The sequence below is a fragment of the Candoia aspera genome, chromosome 2, assembly GCF_035149785.1.
Source record: "Candoia aspera isolate rCanAsp1 chromosome 2, rCanAsp1.hap2, whole genome shotgun sequence".
NCBI lineage: Eukaryota > Metazoa > Chordata > Lepidosauria > Squamata > Boidae > Candoia > Candoia aspera.
The window spans coordinates 15,389,940-15,414,033 of record NC_086154.1 but is presented as its reverse complement, the minus strand read 5'-3'; the positions used below and the strand labels follow the sequence as shown (position 1 = coordinate 15,414,033).

General features: G+C 42.9%; 1 protein-coding gene across 1 annotated transcript; it reads right to left on the bottom strand.

Annotated features, from left to right (window-relative positions):
* Nucleotides 1-2,716: 2,716 nt before the first annotated feature.
* On the bottom strand, nucleotides 2,717-23,550 carry POU5F1 (POU class 5 homeobox 1). The gene is made up of 5 exons (XM_063296382.1): nucleotides 22,921-23,550; nucleotides 12,080-12,191; nucleotides 11,043-11,173; nucleotides 5,751-5,915; nucleotides 2,717-3,007 (listed from the first exon to the last, which is right to left on the bottom strand). Exons 1-5 carry the CDS (start codon nucleotides 23,548-23,550, stop codon nucleotides 2,717-2,719), a joined length of 1,329 nt encoding a protein of 442 aa, XP_063152452.1.
* Nucleotides 23,551-24,094: the final 544 nt, after the last annotated feature.

The following is a 24,094-nucleotide window of genomic DNA, read 5'->3' as shown; positions in this document are numbered from 1 at the left end:
CTGAAATATGCCAGTGTAAAGAACGGGTTCTGCTTGAAAGGTAGCAGCAAACAGAGTTCTGGTTCGGCACCTAGACAAACTACCTTTTATACAACTCCATTCAGTTTTGTCACTTCCATTTTTTTTCCCCCACACAACTTGTCATTCCACCTCCACTGGATACGTTCAGGGCTTGTTCAGCTGTTTCTTCCTATCCTCAACCACTGTTCCCCAACCTTGGCAACTGCTAGATATCTGGACTTCAACTCCCATAATGCCCCAGCCAGTGGGCATTGCTGAGCATGCTGGGAATTGAAGTCCACACATCCTGAAGTTGGGAAATGCTGGGAAGAATTGCAGTTTTTGTGCCACTGAAACCCTTGAAGGGATTGGCAGGGAAGACCCCGCGCTTGGAAAATCAGTGCACCAGCAGCCTATGGGTGCTAATGGCAAAACTACAGAAATACAGTAGGAAATTATCTAGAGAATTAAAAGAAGGCCAAGATAACATGGAAGCTAAATTTGATCTTTGACTTGAGTTGAACAATTTGCCAGGATGCTGAGCCCAAATCATGTCATGGCTTGCTGTGTTGTTTTAACTTGGCTTTTATGTCCGTCTCCACTTACAGAAAAAAATATCAATGCATGGACCAATAATTTTGAGAAGAGAAGCCTAATCCAGAAAAAGCTAGAATAAATGAAGTTCTAGATCTGATTGATAAACATCATTGGGTAACAATGATGCCAACAAACAAAAAATATGTAACTACAGCCATGGAAGCTTGCTGGGTGATTTTGGGCTAGTCACTCTTGGCCAATCTACCTTGCATGTGGTGATTGTGGAGGAAAAAAAAACGCAGGTTTGCACTGCGCTTAGATACACGCACTTGCCAAATAGAGAATATTAATGCTAAAACACTATCATGCCCCCAAGAGTGATCTCTCTGCAAAGGGACTGGCAAATGGCCAATATTCAAATCAATATAGCAATATGTAATAATAGGAGAATCCCCTTATCTGTTACTGATTAGAAAGAGAAAGTATGGAGCAGGGATACATGGCAGCTGTCGTAGAAAGCTTTAAGCAATGCGCACTGCACACACACACACCCAATATAGGCACTGGGATTTGGAGAGATGTGGATGAACAATGAGGTAAGTCATGTTTATGGACAGCACTTTTATGCATGGTGTGCTATTGTCATGAGCCATAAATCATGCCCACAAGCTTTAAACTATGGTTTGAATAGCCCCTAGTGTCCTGGTTTTCATGCAACACTGATCCGTAACATGCACTAATACTGTGTGCAAACTAGGCCATTTGAACTAGCATGACGTGTGAACTCGTCCACATGAAAACAAAAGGGGGGAAAAGGGCGTTTGGTATATCTGGCCAACATCTTCGGCCTGCTGGGTACATGGATGCACCTGGTTTTTGCAAAGAAATCACATTCACGCCTATGCTAATCAGCACCTTTTTTAATAGAGGCCTCTTATGCATGCAATTGAGTGCATTATGCAAATCAAATACAATGGCAAATCATTATGGATTTGTGATTATAAAAAGAATACAGCCACCAACATTCTTCTCCCATGCCAGATACAATAGTACATATGAAAGACAAAGAAATGAGGAAGGGGGCATGGCTTTCAACATTTCTGGCTAGATGCCATTCCATGTTTTGTTTTTCCTTTAACATATTGCTGTTTTTGAATTTCTGACAGGGTAGGGAAGAAAAAGTGGGACGTCTGAGCCCCTTAAAAAGTTTCCTGCTTAAAAATATATTTTGTATTGTGCAGTCTTAAGATCATGGTTTTTCAAAGAGGGAGAAGATGGATATCCAGACTTCTGCCTCTCTTCAACCCCATCACAGACAGCATATCCTGGTTTCAAAGCCTCTTTCTCTGTGTGCTCAGAAGACAAGGGCAGTGTCTAAAATACGATTGTGAGGAATGCAATGGCAGTCAAGGTCAAAAGACATGCTACAGACACTCCTCGTTCTGTATCTTGGGTTGCAGGGGGTACAAAGAAGCAAACCAAGATTTCCTAGTAAACTTCTAAGAACTTTTCCTGGTTGGCTCCTACACGTTAGAACACAAGAACGCTTTTACATACATCTGTCAAAGAAATTCTCAGATTTACTAGATGAGATGGGTGGGGAGGTAGGGAGGATAATAAAAACAGAAACCCAAATCCTTTCCACCTGCAGGGGAGTTGTGTTCTGCAGAGAACCTCAAAGTCAAATCGCTTTGTATTGGATATTTATGAGAACAAGGCCCACTCTTAAACCTTTATAAGCCCCGCTGATCTCAACATGCATCAATTAAAAGTGGGAATGTAAGTCCAATTACGCTAAGTTCTCCAAAGTCTGTTAAGATTCTTTGGTCCTTGGGAGATAGAAGCATCTGGATTTTGTGTGCAGGGGTGCCTATCAAACTAATAAGGGTCAGCTGTTACTGATCTTGTAGAGGCAAAAAGGTTTAGAAATAAGAGTGGGTTCTAGAAGCAGCTTTTATTTTGAAAATATAGGGGAAATCATTTTAGAATCTTTTAAAATTCTGATTTAAAAAGTGTTACCAAAAAGTTCTGCATCCCTGAGTGTAAAAGACAGATGGGCAAACACCTAAGCTTTTGCCCCTCCCTTTCCTAAAGGATAAAAAAGTTAAGAAATAGAAAGTAGCTGGAGGGCCTCCCCAGGATTAAAAATTAAGATGCAGAGGTTTACTAAACAGACTCCTCAGCTTGAATGCATTGGGTGACCCATCACTGCTGAGCTGGATGTGGGAGAGACAAAAGCATCTCCTTCATGGAACTGGGGCAGGTAAACCGCAGCAAATGTAGTTGTGTTGTAGCCCTGTGGTGGTGGAGGCAGCTGGTGATGGGCAGGACCAAGCCCAGGGGACGGAGCTTGGAGTGGGCCATGAGGACATACTTGGGGCAGGATAGGACCCTCGCACTCATCCCGGGACCCGGCTCCTGAGCTGCGCTTGCCCTTCTGACGGCGGTTGCAGAACCACACACGGACCACCTACGAAGATGGGAGACAAGAGAAAAAGCACATGCAACTTATTGTCCAACCAATATGACGAGGGGCAGATGACTGTGTGCTAATGCTCTCCACAATGGCCTTCTCTCCATAGCTCCTTGCACAGCCCATCCTCTGGAAGGGCTCTGCATGACCTGCCTTTGAATGTTGCGACAGCAGAGGACTCTCTGGGCCAAGTCACCTATCCTTGACATCCCTGAGTCTAATGAACAGTGCACTCTCAGGCTTGGTTCCTGGCTTTTAAGGAGGAATAATGGGGAGGTTTTGCAGTTGTTAAGTATTCGGTATGTTAAAAGGGGTGTGTGTGTGTGTGTGTGCGTGCACGCGCGCAAGCAATTTAAGAGACAATGTAGAAGGTGGACATCCCAATTGGGTTCACACATTGTAATCAAGCATGGTTTATTTCACCAGGTGGATCTTGGGTAACCCACTGACAATTCAATTCACACCAGCTAAGCAATAATCCATGGTTTCCAAATGGCAATGGCTGAATTCACACAACACCCACTGAGCTTAAAAGCAAACAACTGTATGAATCATAATGAAATGGCAATCCAGTGAAAACAGGGCATAAGAAAGCTTGGTGAAAACCTCTGTTCAAATTCTCTGTCGGTTTTCCAAGGGATTCACTATCTCCCAGTTTCATCCACCTGAGAATTGTAATAATAAAAGTCCACACCAGGGTGCTTTGGACATGCATCACGTACAGGCACAACACTTGCAGCTGTGGCTCGAGTATGGTGCCATTTGTGAGCGATCAACAAGCATGTAACAGCCCCAACTGATACCCTCCTGAAGTCCAAGCACTCACTGGGTTGTCCTTCCCTGGCTTGAGGATTAGAATCCAAATCATCAGGATGACAGCAAGTTGGGGAACACCATACATTTGAAAACGGATACAGGTAGTCCTCGCTTAATGACCACAATTGGGACCAGAATTTTGGCTGCTAAGCAAAGCAGTCATTAAACAAATCCAATCCGATTTTACCACCTTTTCTGCAGTGGTCGTTAAGTAAACCATGTCCTCATTAAGCAAATTATGCAGTTCTCCATTGATTTTGCTTGCCAGAAGCTGACTGGGAAGGTTGAAAATGGCAGTCATGTGATCACAGGATGCTGCAATGGTCATAAATGCGAACCAGTTGCCAAGCACCCAATCATGATCATGTGACCATGGGGATGCCTTACAACTAAGTGTGAGGACTGGTCATAAGTCAGGTTTTTCCAGCACCATCATAAGTCTGAACCATCACTAAACGAATGGTCGTTAAGGGAGGACTACCTGTATCCCTGCTGTCACCCAGGTATCACTTACAGGGCCTAAGTTATTTGTGGACAACGGAAGAAAAGATCTTGGGAATCAAAATACGAAAGATTTCATCAATTAGGTGTCTTATGGCAGTAGAACCAACATTTCATTTTTAATTAGCGTAATGCCAACACATAAATGTGCATCATGCAGCCACTCTTGGAATACTGTAGACAGTCTAGCAACCTCTCAGATAACTACCAAACAGAGCTGGAGAAGAGTGCAGGAAGTGGCAACCATCAAACCAAGAGACTACATCTAATTTCACTTCCTCAGTAGGACTTCCTTATGTGTAGAGCAGATGACTGGAAAACTGAGCAAGAAGATTCTTTTGCCCGTCTTCCTTAGCATCTGGCTGGCTATTACGGGACATCTGATGCTAGGCTATATGGAACCTGAGCTGATCATCAGGATTGCTCTTCTGTTATACAACAAACATTGTGAAGGAAGTTGCTGTGGTCCTTGTGTGTTTCCAGAGGCATCTGTCTGATTGATGTTAGTAGGACACAAGGTCAATGGTCCCATGATGAGAGTTGTGACGGATGACCCTTAGGTTTATATAGGCAATCATCACAATGTTAAGAGCCAGAAGCAGGAATTCAGCTTAATATATCTAAACATAAACAATGGCCAGCAGAAAAAAAAAATATTTTCTGCATCTAAATTAAAATTAGTCTTGGCATCCCAGCTTAGAATTATAGAAACTACAGTCCAACACATTTTACTGCCACCAAGTTGGTGAAAGAGTGCCTACAATCAGGTATAATGGAACTGTAACTCAACAGGCAAACTTTTTTCCAAATTAAAGTGGTTAAGGTTATTATGACAAAAATGAAGTTGTCATGTGAGGGGGACAGAATGTTCCAGATCGACATGTTGAGTGTTCTTGAACTCAGAAGAAAACACATCATGTTCTGGAATTTTGTCCTGAGTTAGGTCAGAATGTGATGGCATATACCAGAACATCTTGCATGGTTTCTGCAGTAGGCACTCTGTTCCCTTGCTTTTTGTCCTATGACTGAAAGAGTAGGTAGACTGATGATCTCTGCAGAGCACTGCTTACCCCAACCTAAAAATCATTTTCTAAACCGATTTTTCTGTAAATTAGGTGGTTGGAAATATTCAGATTGGACTATCACCCTATCTTCTTCTTTGGGCCCAGGACAGAAAGAGAGTTTTAAATTCCCACTGTTTTCTAAGGCAAACAATTTTAAAAAATATTTTGTCCTTTTGGTATGCAACCCACTCAAAACTGTCAGCCTGATTTCTTCCAAGCTCTGAGTCAAAAAACAAAACAAAACGGTTTTGCGTGCACCACCCCACATCAGACATCAAAATCTGACCCGGGAGAGCAAGGATTTAGTGCCGCAAAGTGGTGGATGCTTGGGGAAATGGAATAAGATGGGGGTCACTCACATCCTTCTCCAGGCTGAGGTCATCAGCAATCTGCGAGATCTCCTGCAGGTTGGGCTTGGGGCAGCGCAGGAAGTACGACTCGAGTGAGCCCCTCACGTTGTTCTCAATGCTGGTGCGCTTGCGTTTCCGAGCCTGGATCATGGCCGACTCCATGGAGCACAGTTGCTGCACAGAGGGGGAGAGCCATGTTGGGTGTCACTGCTTGGCGATCACAACCCCATCGGACCCACCCAACAGAGAGCTCCTTCTCCTCCTCAAGGCACTAAAAGGTTTGCTAAATATACAGATTCTTCTAAGCATCCTGAGCCACTTCAAATGACTCCAGGGTCTACCGTACTCCTCTACTACTTATGTGGCTAAGCAATGCCATGCCGTGATCTGTTCCAGACTGTCTCCCTTGGGTACCTTTTTGTCGTTTTAATCCTCCTCTCTGTATATCCTTCTCATTTCTGCATACTAGCACCCGAACATTATCCCATTCCTCCATTCAAGCCTGCTGCCATCTCCCCCATTTGAAAAGCCCCCCTCTTTGACCCATGTTTCAGTGACTGACAGATCTAAACCAGGGATTCCTTTTACCTCCAAGCTCATGAAGCTTTCCAGTCACCAACTTTTCTCTACCAACTCCAGCTTTGCACCCCTGCCCCCAAATCTGTGTACATCTTCTTCCACGTGTCAAGATACCAGAGCAACCCTGCTAGATTACGTCAACGGTCCATGTAGTCGAAAAATCTGTCTCACACAATGGCCAACCAGACTTATTCAGAAAGCTCGCACGCGCAGACAGATTGCCCTCTTCCACTGTTATTCTAAACCAGCTGTTATCTAAAGTCTGCTACCTATGATTCAAGAAATAGTAAACAACCATAACGTTTAGCAGCCATGGATGGCCTGGGTCTACTTGAATGCATCCAGTCCTCTTTTGAAATTATCTGAATTGGTAGCTACCACCACATCTGATGGCAGTGAATTTCACAATTTAACTCTGGGTTGCAGCACGGTGCTGAATCTCTCTGCAATCCCTTTCAAAGGATGACACTGGCCTTTTCCTAACAAAGGGATATCCATGCTGTTTTCACACTTTTTCCAGCTCTACAATATACTTTTGGGGATGTAGTGACCAGACGTGAACGCAGTATTCCAAGAGCGATCTTTCCATCTATCGTTAGCTTAATTCTAAATTCCATTCTCAGTGATTCCAAGCATAGAATGTCCCCTTTTACAGCAGCAACACTGTGAGTTAACATGTGATCCACCACGATCCCAAGATCACTGCTAGCTCAGGTCCCCGTCATGTACATGCAAGTTGGATTTTTCATGCTGGCGTGCATCATTTTGCATTTACTTATATTGAACTGCATTTGCTTTTCTGAAGTCCATTCACCAGCTTGGAAGGATCCTTGCGGAGTTTTTCATACACTTATTTAGCTTTTACTGCCCTGAATAGTGTTTGATGTCATAAGTGGCTTCCTTACCTTACTGCTCACCTGTAACTCCAGAACACATAGAAACTATTTAAAAAGCAATCGATCCACTTTGAACATCTCTCCAGTTTGAAAAGGGTTAATTTTTATTCTTCTGTTTTCTTAGACAGCATCTCTCCTCTTATCAAATGGCTGTTGTATATGATTAGGAACTTTACATGAGAGAATTGTCAAAGGAGAGCCAGTTTGGTCTAGTGGTTAAGGTGCGGGCCTAGAAACCAGGAGACTGGGAGTTCTAGTCCCGCCTTAGGCATGGAAGCCGGCTGGGTGGCCAGTCATTCTCTTTCAACCCAACTCACCTCAGAGCATTGTTGTTGTGGGGAATATAGGAGGAGGAGGGAGCATTAACTAAAATTCACTGCCTTGAGTTATTTATAAAAAATAATAAAGGCAGAATAAAAAATCTAAAATATAAACCAAGTATGTTGTCTAAATTACCCCTATCTACATTTTTGCTGACATCCTAAAAATAAAAATCTAGTAAGACAAGACTTTGAGGAAGCCATGTTATTCCTTTTCAGCAAGACATGTTCTTCTGTATCTTTAAATTATTTCCTCTTTAGTATTTTCTACATTTTATCCAGAATGGACATTAAGCTAATTTTTAATTAATCCATTAGGCTTATCCCTTCATCTCTATTTATTTCAGTTCATCCGATTTTCTCTTATGAAAGCTTAACTCAGTCAGGCATGTTCTACATCTTCAGCAATGGAGACAGAAGCAAATACTTCCTTCAGTTTCTCTATAATTTCCTCTCTTTTTTTAGCACACCAAATTCCATCATTCAATGACCTCCTATTTATTTTCCTTTCCAATATATACATAATTTTTTAATTTAATTTAATTTTTTTATTGGCCATTATATCTTTCTGACAAATTTCTGCAACTTTTATGTAACACTTGCATTTTTTAATGTTTTGCTTTTTCAGTTTTTCATTCATTCTGCTCAGCTTGTTTCCGCTATGTCATTACTCATTACTCAGGCTATGTCGTTGCTACTTACATATTAAGTAGGAGGGGGAAGAGGAGAAAAGGGGAGGGGCTCTTCCCTAAACAATATGTTGCATCTTTTCCAAGGCAAAGATGCAACATATCATTTAGGGAAGAGTTCCCTCCCCTTTCCTCTTCCCTCTCCTACTTAATATGTAAGTAGCAACGACATAGCATGAGTAATGAGTAATGACATAGCAGAAAAGAATGATAAGGTAATAAAAGAGTGTGGATTTCAATGCCACAGTAGCATATTTAAAGAACATTCAACTGCGTGTTACTGAGGAATCAGTGAGGATATTAGGGAGCTTTAAGTATTGAGATGGCAGAGACACATTAGACTGATCATCCCCCCCATAGAACCATCCTGGTCTCAATAAACTGAATGAATGAATGAATGAATGAATGAATGAATGAATGAATGAATGAATGAATGAATGAATGAATATCAGCAGAAACACTGAGTGGAGAAAGCTGATCCGCATATTCATCAACCAAACTGAATCTTTGCTGAGCAACATAGCAAAACTTCTCCCAACTTGCTTTTCCACTTTCTCACTAGCCTGCCCTTCCTAGGCCTCATTTTATCACTCCAATAATTTTGAACCCTACTGCACAATGTATCCACCAAGGATCTGCAAAATGTATCAGTTTGAGAAAATAGAATATTCTGTCTTTGTTTTGGGCTTATTTGACCATTCTGAACATTTTCCAGCAATGAATCTTTTGAAATAACGAATTGTTTGTGGCATTCTGGACCATCAGAATTCTGAAGGGTGCCTTATATATTAAAAATATTAAACAAAACAGACTTCCGGTGGGAACGTGGCCGACTGAGCAGCTGTGTCCGCGGGCTCTGTGGGCAGAGCTGACAACGTGCACTTTTTTGGGGGCCCAGGCAAGCTTTTTCCTGGACCCCAGAGCTTTATCATGAATGAAGAAGCTTGGAATCACCCTACCTGCTCTCCTGAACTTCATTTTGCAGCCAGAGAATTGCAGTGTTTGTGACAATCCAGTAGGAGCGGGGACGGCACCATTTCCTAGCCGTGTTTGTAGCCTGAAAGGGACATTAGGTCGAGCCACCCCATTTCTAAATCACCCAATGCATATATTTTTTTTTAAGTTTATGTACCCCAAGAGAGGCTTTCTACATCAAGAAAAAGCGGACTCTCTTGGTGCTTATTGTTATTTCTGGATTAAATTTTAAAGATTTTTTTTTTTTTAAGTTTTGGCTTGTTTTCCTGTTTAAAAATTGAGGACTGAGAATGGATAATTGCCTTCCTGTTACCATTTTTGTACTGAGTTAGAAGGAGTGAATGTTTTCCTGCACGTTGGACTTGCCATTTTGAATCTTCAGTTTCTGTTCACATTCCCTGGGACCTGCTTGTTAGTGCACTTTCTCTTGTGCCAATTTCATTCAGAACTCCTGTATTAACTCATTAACCCCTATGTGCAAGAATCAAGTATCTAGGGGGTGCCATAATCTACTGCCTGAAACATGGAGGATTTCAAGGAGGCTTTTTCAGAGTCTCATGGTGAGTCAGAGCAGACCTTCAAAGAGATTTTTTCAGAGTGCTATCAAGCTATTCTGCAGAATATTTGGGACATTGGGGAAGAAATTATTTCTAAAGTGTGTTATCTGGCTGAAGATGTTATGGAGGAAGATGAGGATTTCGGTGAAGATGGAGATGTTTTTACTGACAGTGAGATTGAAGTAATGCCAGGCGAAGACTACATTTTGGTGAAGGGGTTAAAGCGACAGTCTTTGCTACAGACTACAAAGACAGTTGTTTTTCTGGGGGATTGTTATGACTTTCTGAGGGATTGTTAGGGAAGAGAAGAAAACTTGTTTTGTGGGAGTTTTTTTTTTGCTGAGAAGTCTGAGTTTTTAAGGAGGGCAGTTGGGCTATTTGATTTCTGTATGAAAAATGCCTTGTGTGTAGAATGGAGATACGTAAAGTTCTTGGTATATTTCAAAGTGGGATAAAAATTTAAGAATGTTTAATTGGATTGACACTGAGGATTTTTTATGATTTCATGTCTTTTTAAGAACTTGGATTAAGATTTCCTGGTCTGTTTTTAAGGTTTATTTGATTTTTTAAGATTTACAAGGTATCTATAAGGTATAATAATAATTGTTTGGTTTTAGGTTTAATAGGGTTAAAATTGTTGTGGCATTATTAATTATAAAAGCTGACAATATATGTTTTTATAATTTGATTTTTTATTACAATGGACAGAAATATATGGAATAGTGTTAGGAAGAAAATAATTGAATAAATGTTGTGTTTAGGGAAGGGAAGCTGGTTTAGAAATAAGTAATATATACACACACACACACACTTTTCTTTAATATAAGGGGAAGGAGCAATTATTTCGTGATTTCTATGTGTGCTGATGGATTGATTTATAGAAATAATGTCATCTTGGTTTGATATAGAGTAAGGGATTGATTATGGAAATTGCTGTATATCCTTGCTGAAAGTCGGAAGTAACTTCTTTATGTAATCTTTAAAATTACATAAAGTGTTTCTCACTTTTTTAGTTTTCTTCTTCTCTTTGTAGTTTTTTTGCTTTTTTGTACTTTTTATCTTTGCTTTAACCTTAATTAAATTCTTATTAGTAAACACTAAACAAAACAAACCCTTTAAACGTTATACTCCTTGGGGCAGAGGAGGCATGTTCATATTTGCCTAGAACCCTCAGCAAGGTGCCATTGTTAATAATTACTGCTAACGATTAATAACTCAACCTCCTAAATGAAGAATTCCTTCTGCCCCTGAAGACATGACATCCATTCCCGTCCTAGGAACTCACCTCCTGTAAATTCTCATTACTGTCAGCCTCTTGAAGCCAGCGCTGAAGGAGGGGCTTCAGCTTACACATGTTCTTGAAGCTGAGTTGCAGAGCTTCAAAGCGGCAGATGGTGGTTTGGCTAAACATCTTCCCTGCATGAGTGAGTGAGAAAATTAAGCAGACTGATATTTCGAAGAGGAATCTAGTAGAACAGAAGTTGAGATGCAGTGAATATTATTTAAAAGAATCCTACAAGTATCTACTCAGAGCTCAACCTCGTTGATTTCAAGGGGCTTTTTGTAAAGCTTTTACGTTTTGTAGTAACTCAAGAAAAGTAGGGAATATTCAGTATTGTTGTCAACTAGTTTGCTAATAATTCAAGAGTTGGAAGAACCTTGGAAAGTCATCTAGGCCAACTTCTTGCCCGGTGTTTTCAACACACTTTATATTCAAACGCACAACTATTTTCAGTAGAAAAGCAAATAAAATTAGGATCTCTATTTCATTTTACTTTCACTGCTGCAACAAAGAGCAGAAAATTACTTTGGTCAAGGCTCCAGGTCACAGAGAAATTCCTCCTACAAGAGCAGGCAGTGAGAAGTGGCCTGTGGAAGTGCGGCAACAAGATTTAATTGATTAGATAAATCAAAACACTTTAAATTTAAAAAGTTCCCTGCAAATCAGGTGCCAGTTATACTTTTTACTATAAATGTGACAGAAGAAACATCTCGTTAGACAACAAAGAAGAGATGCTTCTGATTTTGGAATTATTGTTTGGACTCAGGCGCCAATCCCATCAACAGATCAAGATTAATTCAGTTCAATCCAAAACATCTCTTTACCTCAGCCTGCTTCTCTCCAACTCTTTTGAGCTACGAGTTCTATCATCCTGAGCCAGAACTGTTAGTGCCACAGACAGACTCTTAATCTGAGTCAAGTCTCTTAATCTTAGACAAGTCCATGAGGCAAAAGTTGAGCTTTCTCCTCATCCTAGTTAAAAACACCCCCAGGTATTTCTTTGATACCTTACATGCCTACAACCCATAGCTTGCACCCACCATAGAGTAAACCCAGGGCCAGTCCCACATCTGCCTGAGTGAAGCCCAAGGTAATTCTTTTGTGCTTCAACTCCTTCGCAAACTGTTCCAGCTCCACTGTGGTGGTGGTTTCCTAAGGAAAAAAGCAAAGAAAAAGAAGACCTTGAGAGACATCCCATTTCTTTGTGGGAAGACAGCAATAAGACCTCCCCCGTACACACTCATTTTTCAGAGAGGACGTTACAACTTTTGGCTACTAATACCCCATCTAGAATTCATTTTACTGATTTTTAACCTTTTTTGCTACTACCACCTCATTTGGAATGCATTTGACTCATTTTTAAAATTGTGAATAGGTTCAATTCCACCCTCCCATTCAGAAGCTGACTGGATGATTTTGAACCAGTCATTATTCCCTACCTATCTCACTGGGCTGTTGTTTCAGGGGGAAACTTGGAAGATGGGATATACATCTAGCCATTAAACAAACATCACTCAGAAGGGTGAGTTTCTTCTTTTCATACTAATCAGGATAAGACCATCAAACTCAGTCTTGAGGACAATGCTTTTAAGTCTCCTGTATATGTATACATATAGAGCGTATGATGAGTACATGTCAAGAGAAATGTAGAAATCAGTCTGTTTAAGAGCCAGATGTTGAAAGAGACTTGAAATGATTTACTGCCAGAACACAGTCTATATATCAGAAAAATCAGATGGATTCCTTTTAATTACTAGAAATCAATCACATCCAAACTCAACAGGCCCAAACTCAACAGACCTCAATGCCTCAGGCCCAAACTCAACAGACCTCAATGCCTCGTCATACTTGAGCCTCTCTCCATTTGGAGTTCAAGCTCACCTATCACTTTGTTTCTTATCTATTTCTTTCTCACTCTTTTGAGCAGTCTCAGTAGATAAATCTCCAAAAGAAAATCCCTGATTTCTTGACATTTATGATAAGAACAGGAATCAAACCAACAAGTTGGCCTTTTGTGTTGCTTCCAAAAATAGTAACAAGCCAATCTTCCTAGCCTCCGGCCAGGTCCCCATTTAATTGCCCATCAGAGCTAATCATATCTTCTCCAGAAGAAATCTGCAGGGTTTTTTGTCCCCTCAAGCTCACATTCCTAAAAGATTTTTCCCTTTCTTTTTAACTATCTTGTTTCTGGCACAAATGGCATTATTGCTAGTACACATTTTTTGCATTCTCCATGGTCTGGGGAGAGCAAACTTGTTTACAGAGGGTATGGCTCCTCCAAAGATCTATTCAGCTCCAATTATCGCTCGCAGCAGTTACACCTGCATTCTCCAGTAGGGTGTCCTGCAGAAGTCATCCTGGCTGGAGATTGTGAAAGTTGGAATCCCACACTTGGAGGATTCCAAATTTGGGAAGTTGAGCAGATAAGCATCCCTGGAACCTTGTACTTCTTAGAAATAGCCATCATGCATCTTCCCCCAGTCAAGAACATTGTCCCCCCCAGCTGGTGAAAACAGAAGCCCCCATGTAGCTGTCATGCTTCATAGCCATGGATTGTCCTGTTTGCTCACTGGGATCCTGCTGGGTGATCCCAAATACTGACAAACCTACAAGGTAATGATTTATATTTATGCTCAAGTTTTTAAAACAGTTTACAAATGCTGGCTGGGGAATTCTGGGAGTTGAAGTCAACACATCTGAAGGTTGCCAAGGTTGAGAAACAGTGGTTTAGATAGAGAATATATCTAGCCCTTTCCCTGCCCCTCTTCAATAACTTGTGCACAGGTAGTGGTCACGCATTACATTACATTACATTACATTACAGAAGACCTGGTATTGGCTGGAAGTCTTCAAGCAGAGGACAGACTTATTCTATTGGGGTGGGAGCTCAAACACCAGATCCCTTGCATCACACAGGGAAGTGACACAGATGGCCTGCAAGACCCCTCCAATTCTGTAATTCTTCATATTTCTATAGCAAAGATGACAATCCTGTATTTACCATTGTATCCACTAGGGAGAAACAGAAGACATACACTGTGGCTGCAAACTCTTTTTAATCACCCATGTTGGCCATGGGGTCGAACAGAGCAACAACACTGCACACAGGCAGAAGCAAAGAACGGCAAATTTGTCCCAGGTAGCACCTAGTCTTAAGTTGGGAAGACATAGCTCTAAGGCTGGGGTGAAGAGCAAGCCAGCATCCAAGCCAGCATCCAGCGGCTGGAGGCCAACCACAAGGCCTGCCTTGCCCACGGGCAAGGGGGTGAGCTCTTTCAAGGCAGCAACAAGAGTGCTTTGAAGTGACTTAGCACTACAAGGGGCTCTCCAAAAGCCTCAGCCAGACACTACTGGAGGAGGGTGGTGGTGGGAGGAGGAGGGGACTGGCAGCCCCAAGGGCAGGATAGAACCGACAGGATAGAGCAGACTGCAAACACATCTGCAGGAGATGTTGGGCAGACATCAGCTCCACAAGGGGTGCACTGTCTGCGTATGTTGCAAAAAAGGGACAAGGAAGCCATAGCAGATGCTCCAGATCTGGCAACCTTGCTTAACACACAGGCCATGCTTGCATTGCTCTTAACCGTCATATGATTTTGGCTTGCTGTGATGTGAAAACTGGACACTGTATAAACCATGGTTGATGGCTTAAGTGAACCAAGATGCTATTGTTTGTTCAATGAACTATGGTCTTCAGGGGCAGGTGCACCTTCACTGGTGGAAGCTCACTGCGCAGATTTGAGCCAGTTACTCTCTCTCAACCCCACCTCCCCTGTCCAAGGGTTGTGGAGAAAAACTGGAGGAAGAAATGCTATTTAGTGTCCAGAGCTTCTGAAAGACTGGCAGGATAGAAATGGGAGGGAGGGAGGGAGGAATTTCCTGACACATGTTGGACTACAGCTCCTATACTTCCTAATCAGATAAAAGGGTTGATTAGGGATTATTAATTTTTATCCCTTTATTATTTTTTATAAATAACTCAAGGCAGTGAACATACCAAATACTCCTTCCTTCTATTTTCCCCACAACAGCATCCCTGAGGGGTGAGTTGGGCTGAGAGGGAGGGACTGGCCCAAGGTCACCCAGCCGGCTTTCAGGCCTAAGGCGGGACTAGAACTCTCCTACCACGCCTGATTGGCTCTTGCGCTGAGAGGGCGTGACTGGCCCAAGTTCACCCAGCTGGCTTTCGTGCCTAAGGCGGGACTAGAACTCAGACTCCTGTTTCTAGCCATGAGCCTTAACCACTAGACCAAACTGGCTCTCCTTGTATTTTGTATTCCCCCCCGCCTTACCAATATCTCTGGGATTTGTGACTGATAAGAGCTCTTGCACCTAGTAAGGATTGTTAAAGCTTTCCCTTGACATTAAGTCCAGTCGTGTCCGACTCTAGGGGGCGGTGCTCATCTCTGTTTCAAAGCCGAAGAGCCGGCGTTTGTCCGTAGACACTTCCGTGGTCACGTGGCTGGTGTGACTAAACGGAATGCCGTTACCTGCCCACCAAAGCGGTACCTATTAATCTACTCACATTTGCATGTTTTCGAACTGCTAGGTTGGCAGGAGCTGGGACTAGCAACGGGAGCTCACCCCGTCACACGGATTCGATCAGCAAGCTCAGCGGTTTAACCCGCAGCACCACCGCATCCCTTAAGGATTGTTACTCAATACTTAATTGATTGCATTGGATTATCTTTTTAATTGGCTGTTATCACTTCTGGTGTTGGCTAACCAAACAACTACATATTTAGGTGGCCAGGCCGTCAGATTTATTCAAGACCACAAAAAGACATTTTAGTGTGGTCAATAATCCTTCAATCTGAGTTGACTTTAACTCTCCCGCTGTCTTTTAAGAACAGCTTGGAGTGACCAGAGATAAATGATATGCTACAGCCCAAAGGTTCAGCTGAACACTTCCATATAGCTCAACCAGTTACACTGTCAAGAGTTCACATAACATTAAAAGAAATACATAAGAACAGCTCTGCTGGATAAGGCCAAGTCCCATCTTGGTCCAGAGGCCTCTGAAATATTCACAACCAGAAGATGGAGTCAGGCCCGTCTCCTGCTGGTGTTCCCTTGCAACTGGCATTTGGAGACACAGGCTGCCCCCAAAACAGAGATAACATCAGGTCCTCAAGACTATCCACTTGTCCTCCACAAATTGATTACTCTTGCTACATCCTGTGGCAATGAATTCCACAGGTTAATTATATGGTATATGAAGTACCTTCTTTTGTCTGTTTTAAATCTCCTTCCAGTCAATGTCACAGATATGCCCAGGACCTAACACTATAAGGGGGAAAAGGGGGGGGGGCTTCTTCCTGTCCCCTTTCTTCATGCCATTCATGATTTTATTCACTTTTATTTATTTAAAACATTTTAACTCAGATGTGACTCTGGGCAGTATAAAAAGGAGAGAGAGAAAAATCAACTAACAAATAGAAAAACAACACATATTATTACAATCTACTAAGAGTAGATGTGGTGATCAGAACTGAAATATACTATAATTCCTCTTTTGGGAATTCTACTCATCCTGACCTAAAGGCCAGGGGAAAGAGCCAGGTCTTCACTGCCTTTCTAAAGGTCCTGATCCTGCAGCCAACTCTGAACCCTTCTGCCTTTTGCCTAACTTAAAAATCCCAAATATTCTAGCCCTTTATGGAAGGTACTGTTTATCAAATTTGTCACCACTCATCTCCGAACGGAGGGACTCTGGGTGGTTTACAGCATAAAACAATAACTATACAATAAAATTCCAATATAAAATATAGACTAAAACATTTTTTACAACTACCAAATACAATAAAATCCTGATGGCTGTGGTCTCATTCAATCCTTGTGTAGGAGGGGCACTTCAAGGCACTAGCCAACCCCAAGGAAGATTATTCCCCTCCCTGCCCCAAGCCCAATGGCAGAGCCAGGTCTTCAATTCCCTCCAGAAGGCTAGGAGCGATGGGGCTAATCTCACCTCTGGGGGCAAGATATTCCAAAGGGCAGGCGCCACTGCAGTGAAGGCCGCATCCAATTCATTGTTGCTCCATGATCACACTGAATGGACTCTCCTGCACATGTTTCAGCCCTAACATATCCTTTTTCAAATGCAGCAACCAGAGCCATGCACAATAGTCCAGATGCTGATGTGTTGCAGATTTCACAGGATCACAATGTTGGCAGTTCTATTTTTGATCCCTTTCCTAATCATCCTTGGCATGGAATTTGCTTTTTCCCAGCTGCCAGGCAGATGTCATCTCCACTGAGTTACCTACTTGGACTTCGAAAGTTTTTCCTAGTTACTCTCTGATCCCATCATTTTATCTGTGAATTTGGGGAGGGGGGAGGTTTCTCCAGCGTACACTCTACACTTGATTGAACCACATTTACCATTTGGTAGTCCATTCAACCAGTCTAAAGAGTTCCTTCTGGACTCTTCACAATCACTATCGGTTTTCATGACCCAGGAGAGTTTAGTATTATCTGGAGACTTGGCCAGTTCATTGCTTACTCTTAAGTCAAAATCATTTATAAATACATTAAAAAGCACCAGTCTCAGCACAGACCCTGATGATCTTACTTCCTTCATTGAAAAAACTGCCCACTTATTCTTACTCTTTACTTTCCATTTTTAATCCCTCAGCAATATATGAAAAGACAGGTTTTCTTATAGCATCATAATTAAGTTTCTCAAGAGACTTACTGCTAAGCTGAGTCAAGAGACTGAGATGCAAAATAGCAGCTCAAGATCCTGCTTACAGAATAAAGTGCCTCTGAGCATACGCTCAACCCAGGAATTCGCATTTAGTGCCAGAACAGAGGCTATCAAGTCCAGTCCCTAAAAGATGTAGAAAATCCAGAGCTACAGCATCCCCAACAGATAGCTCTCCAGCCACTGCTTAAAGTCTTCCTACTGCCATAACTTTTATTAATACGTTTCTTCTAATGTTCAACTAACTCTGTTCTATGATGCAGGTCCAATTTATCTGGAAAGCTTCTCTCTTCTTTGAGCAATCCTTCAGATATTTGAGTAGTGTTTTAGTTTCCCGACTGATTCCCCTTCACACTTGTCATCTCTCCTCTAGGCTAAACACACCATCTGTCCTTCATCCTTTCTCCAGAGAACATAATTTCCACACCGGTGACCATCTTTATTGCCCTCCTCTGTATTCATTACAAATTGTCCCCATCCATTTAACAATGTGGAGCCAGACCAGGACACAGGATTCTCAACGAGGCCTGATTAGTGTAGAATAAAATGGAACAATTCTTTTTAATTTGGAAACTACCTAATTTAAAAATCATGGTATCCTTGCTGCAACTTTTGTAGTTAGATGTTAGCCTTTACTCTAGTTAGATAACACTGCTGATCTACATTTAGCTTACTGTTAATAACAATCCCATGTTTTTCCTATAAGCTATTTACAATGCAAGTATCAAATGCCATCCCTGTGCATTTGATTAATTTTGCTAAATACGGTATTCTGAGCTACCAAAATCACAATAGCATTCTAGTTTTCTGAACTATATTTAGCAGGCCGAGTTTGGTCTTTGAGAACCATCTAACTCAGCCTTCTCCACCCTAAAACATCTAGATAGCCAGACTGAAGAAACCTTATTTAAATCATAGAAATGCTGAAGAGTACTTGCAGGCAGAGCACCAAGTTTCTTACTCAAAATCTTGCTAAACCCCGATGAAGAACCCAGTGAATCTACCTCATTCTATCATCATCAAAGATGCATCTATCCAACTGGCTAACCAATGCATACGGGGTAGTGCAGAGACACATTCTCATCGTCAAATGGTTCTGCTGCATTTTTAAAAAGTACACCTTTACATTCCCAAAATCCATCAAGTCAGAAATAGACCCATAGATTGGGATCTGCTGGTAGTTTGGGTTTTTTTTTTTTTTAACCTAGATGAATAAGCATAAACTCTCAAATATTTATAAACGTTCACTTTAAGTGTATATTTTGATGCCTGACTTTGACTGGTAGATTTTGTATTCAAGCAAAATTCAGGGGATTTGAGAAGACTGGGCTTCCTGTCTCATTCTGCAGCAAAAAGTAATCTGATTACAGAAAGACACCGGGCAAAATTGATACCTAACAGACTCACATTAGCTCCTTCCAGTTATTATGCATATCACTAGCAAGGGGCTTCAAAATTGACTTCATCAGCTCTTCCACCATCTGCCCAGAAATTCAGGTTGGATCTCTTCCCTCTGTGGTAGATCTTGGGGGAGGTGGGGGGAGTGGGTTGCTTCCTCTCTCTGGCAACTTTTAAAGAAATACTGCACAAGTGTTTTCTCTGGGCATCATCTTTGAGAGGAGAGTCACAATGTTTCATTGATTAATGTTCTCCAAGGAATGAGAACCTCAGAAGGGTTCTACTTGACCAGGCTAAGGGCTGATCTAGTCCAGCACTCAGTTATTTCACGTAAGCAGTCATACCCATTCAGAAAGCACAGAAACATGAATAGAAGGGTGATAGCCCTCCTGTATTGTTGCTCCCCAGCAGCTGGTATTTCAGAATAGCAAAGGGCCCTGAAGACCAACAGCTGTTGATTATCCTGTCTACCATAGATTTGTCCAGTCCTCTCCTAAGCAATCTACACCATTGTTTCTCAACCTTAGCCATTTTAAGATGTGTGGACTTCAATGCTGGCTGGGGTATTCTGGGAGTTGGAGTCCACACTTCTTAAAATGGCTAAGGTTGAGAAACACTGATCTACACTGATGACCATCACCACCCAATGGCCATGAATTTCATAGTTTTATCCATGGGTGGTATAAAAAACTCCTCTTTATTGATCTTGAATCATTGACTATTTAGTTTCAATGGATGACACAGAATTCTAATATTTATTTATTTATATTTATTTATCTAATTTATCCCTGCCCATCTCCTCCCGTCGGAGGCCTCTGGGCGGTTTACAACAATATTGGGAGAAGGGGGAAAACCCTTCGATCTACATTTTCTATATCGTGCATTGATTTTGTCTAAAGCTATCCTGTGTTCTCTCTAATCTAAAAGAACCTCAACAATTGTACCCTATCCTCATAGGCAAGCCTTTCTAAGCCCCTCATTATTTTGTCCATCCTTATCTGCACTCTTTCTAGCTCCACAACAACATTTTGAGGTTTGGTAACCAGAACTATACACACCACTGCATTCCAACAGTGGTATCACCATATAACAACATTGCTACACTTTATTAATTTGAGAGAAAACTGACATGTATTTCATCCCTTGCTTTGCAATACAGATATAATAAACTGAACAATTTGCAGTCATGTCAAAACTTCCCATAATTTCCAGCCAGGAGGGCATCAAGTTGGGGAATGCTGATGGGATTTTGTGTGGTAGCATGAAAGATCTCTATTGCTGATATGCAAGAGTGAAGGAGGGTAAAATCTAAAAAATCCTCAGTCTGCTTGGAAAAACACCACTCGCTGTGGTCTCTGAATGTCAGGAACAAATCACCGAGCTGTGGCTCATTTTACAACGTGGCTTTTCACCCAGCACACAACATAAAATGTGGCTTAGTGTGGCCACGTACACAGAAAGATGTGCACACCAGGTCTGCACATCACTGTGCCAAAATGTGATTTTTGTCTTACTAAGGCAAACCCAACCAACTGCAGACTGCTGTATGCTTTTTTTAAGTAAGAATTTTATTAAGTTTGAAAGATAAAGACTATAACCCCCCCCAAAAAAACGACAAAAAGAAAAAAGAAAAACTAAAAGAGTACAAATGTTAAAAAAAAAGAATTTTGGAAATTACACAAGGCAACTTCTGACTTTCAGCAAGAATCTACACAGGCTGCTGTAGGGTTTATGAACCCATCAAAGGCTAACACAAGGAGTGAATCCAACTAATGAGTGAGCAAAACTGATCACGGAGCTGTGACACAAGACAGCAAGCGAATAAGCGAGAAATCCATGCCAGTGGAGCATCTTCTGGGGGAGGAAATCTTAAGAGAAATTTTTAGTTGAAAAATATAGTTGGCCCTCCGTTCCTTCAGAAACCCAGAGTTCTGCCCAACCGTTTCCTCCAACTTCTTAAGAAGTTTATAAGCAAAATATTTCCTCCAACTTCTTCAGAAGTTTATAAGCTCTGTCAATCATAGTTCCACATCTTGTTCATAATCAATTTTAGAAGCTGCCAGAACAATTTGTAGCAGCAGCTGCTGGATTAGCTGACTTTAAACAAATTGGGAGGGGTGGGTGATTTTATCTTATTTAACACACGTATATGCTGCTTCCCATTAAAAACCTCAAAGCTGTTAATAACATTCAACACATTCTGGAGGAGGATGCACTAATAAGCTAGAATCACCAAGTTAACTCTCCTGATTCCAGAGCAGTAGATCTGAATACTAGTTCTTGAATAGGAAAAAAGGGCGGCTGTTAGTTAGTTTTACATCGGTCTCAACTACTATGGCAAAGGGTGCTTGAGTTGATGGAAGTAACCTGACACAGCTTTGCTATGTAACTACTTTTAGAAGAGGCACATTTACGCTTTTATCTCCAAAGGTTCCAGTCTGTAAAGAAACAGATCAGACCAACTTATGAGGAAACTAAACCTTTCTTGATCCTCTGTAGAAAGATTTGTGGTCACAACTCTCATAATCTCTGCCTGCTTCTATTTTATGGTGATTACGTAGCATGGCATGAACTTTCACGAGCTACAGTCTACTTCTAGTGTATAAAATATAAACCTGAATCATCTTTTTTTCCCCAAATCCTACAATACCCACCTACCCGTTATATATGTATCTAACAGGGGTGGGTGTGGAAATAAAAAAGAAATACAGAAAATACAAATTTGCATAAGACCATTCCTAAAAGCATCTTACCACGTGGATCACTTCCAAACAGATGCCACGCTCTGCTTGGTTAGTATTAAACTCAGTTAGAGATTTGTGGTTTAGTATGTTATGCATAACCAGCAAAACTGGTTAGTTTAAGATTCAGTGTCTTGTGCAAAACCCAGACTATGGTTAACTAAGTAACCAGATTGGGAGTTGTGTAAAGACAGTAACTGAACCACAGACTAAGTCATAAAGTCTCTGTTCACACAGTACAACAGGATAAGACAGGGTTAGCTGGTTTGTGATCCAGTCTTGCAAACCCAAACACAAAAAGCTAATTTATGTTTCAATATACGCTTAGAGGCTCTTAGTGAAGCATGACAGAAAGCACCATCAGGAAAAAAAAAACCCACTTTCTTTGCAATAATGAAATGCCAATTCATGGCAGGATCTCCAAGTACATGATGCTGAGCTGGGATCTAAAGTCCTGGTTGCAGATCTTCCAGAGGCTTTATGGATTCCACCCTCAACCCAGTTTTTAACCAGCTGGGAAATCCATCCCTACTCCCAAATAGAGATGGCTTATCCCATTTTGTCCTGTCCAGCAACAATAACACACACCCGCAAGCAACCGGTAATGAATGTGAAGTCCCAGTGCACTGAATACAACTCCTCAATCCTTTATGAGCTCCCCATTCTATCTCAGAGAGCATTTCCCTAGCAGTCTCCAAAACCAGAAAGAGTAAGACTACACTGAAACAAACAGATCAGACCAAGGTTATGTGAATGCGAAAAGGAGACTCTTCCTCGGGAGGGCAGAAACCATGGCTGCAGGGGAAAAGCATCCTTTTCTTGCTAGGCAAGATGCACTTAAAAGGGGTGGGAAAAAGGGAACCGCTAGAATTGCCTTCCCCTCTTGAGTAGGCATGAACAGTTTTCAGAGCAACGCTAAAAACTCTAAAAACTGGCCAGGACAAGGGAGATCCGGGTTCTCCTGCTTTGAGAAGCCCCAAAGGAAACCTGCGGTTGGCCCAATTCATCGCCCCCCCACCGCCTCTCGGCCCATTCCTACCTCATCCCCGCTGCCGCCTCCTTCTCTGGCCTCTTCAGAGGCCAGCTGCTCGCTGGGGCTCTGACTTGCATCGCTCCGGGGGCTGCTCTCCGCGCTGTCCACCTCCTCTACCTGGCCCGCGGGGCTCCTGGAAGCCTGGGGATCCGGGCTGGGCGGAACGGCCTCCCTTGCGCTGCAAGGGACAGGCCGGGCGGCGGCGGCGGCGGGAGGGACCAAGCAGGCTCCTGCCCAGGGATGCCCTCCGTAATAGGGGCCGCCCGGCTGGTCGAAGTCACGCTCCACTTTGATGTCCGGCTTTGATCCCTGGCAGGCCTCTCCAGGCTGAGGGACCGCGTAAGGCCCCATCACGACCCCCGGAGGGTGGTGGCTCCAGGCCTCCCCCCCCGCAGGGAAGGGGTACCAGGTGCGGGAAACTTCGCCCCCGGCGGGATAGGGCTCCACAACCCCTGCCTGCGGTCCGTAGTCCGGCTTGAAGCCGAAGGCCTGCCCGGGGGTCGCCCCGCCGAAGGCTTCGGGCAAGAAGCTGCCCGAGGTTTCATGCTGAGGAACCGCGGGGAGGTTGTTGAGGTGAAGACCTTGGACCGGGAAGGGGTAGGAGCGGCCCAGCTCCCTTCGCAAGGGCCCTGCCATGACGCCCGGGTGGCGAGCAGGGAGGGCAGCCAAGAGTCCAGAGAATCACGGCTCGCTCTTGCTCCGAAGGAAAGCTGTCGAAGGCGCCTGGCAAGGAAGGGGGGATGCCTAAGCACCTCTCCGAAGGGTTGCGCTGCGCAGGGAGAAGGAGATCCAGCAAGCTGGAAGGCATAAAAGTCCAAGATTTCCTTCCTTGGACGGCTCACCGGGCCAGATCCTCTCGACCAATTAACTACGAGGTGGATGGGCCCCTTAAGAGCCTCTAACCCCGACGCCACGAGCCCCGCGCTTGGGGAGGCCAGGCAGCCAAGAGGCGACGGGCCGCTGTCCCGCCGCTTAGGAGCGGTCAAGGGAGAGCTTCGGGTCGCCGTCCAAGCACCCGGGCGCTGCAGGAGAAGCCAAGTCCAAGGGGAGGGCTGAGTCCGGCCCTTAGCCCGGGAGGGAAGCCAGATCCGGCGCAACGTCCAACAAGCCCACCAACGGCCAGCGGCGGAGCAGGGATCCCCACCGCCCAGCAGAGAGAAGCCCGCTTTCAACCCCAAGA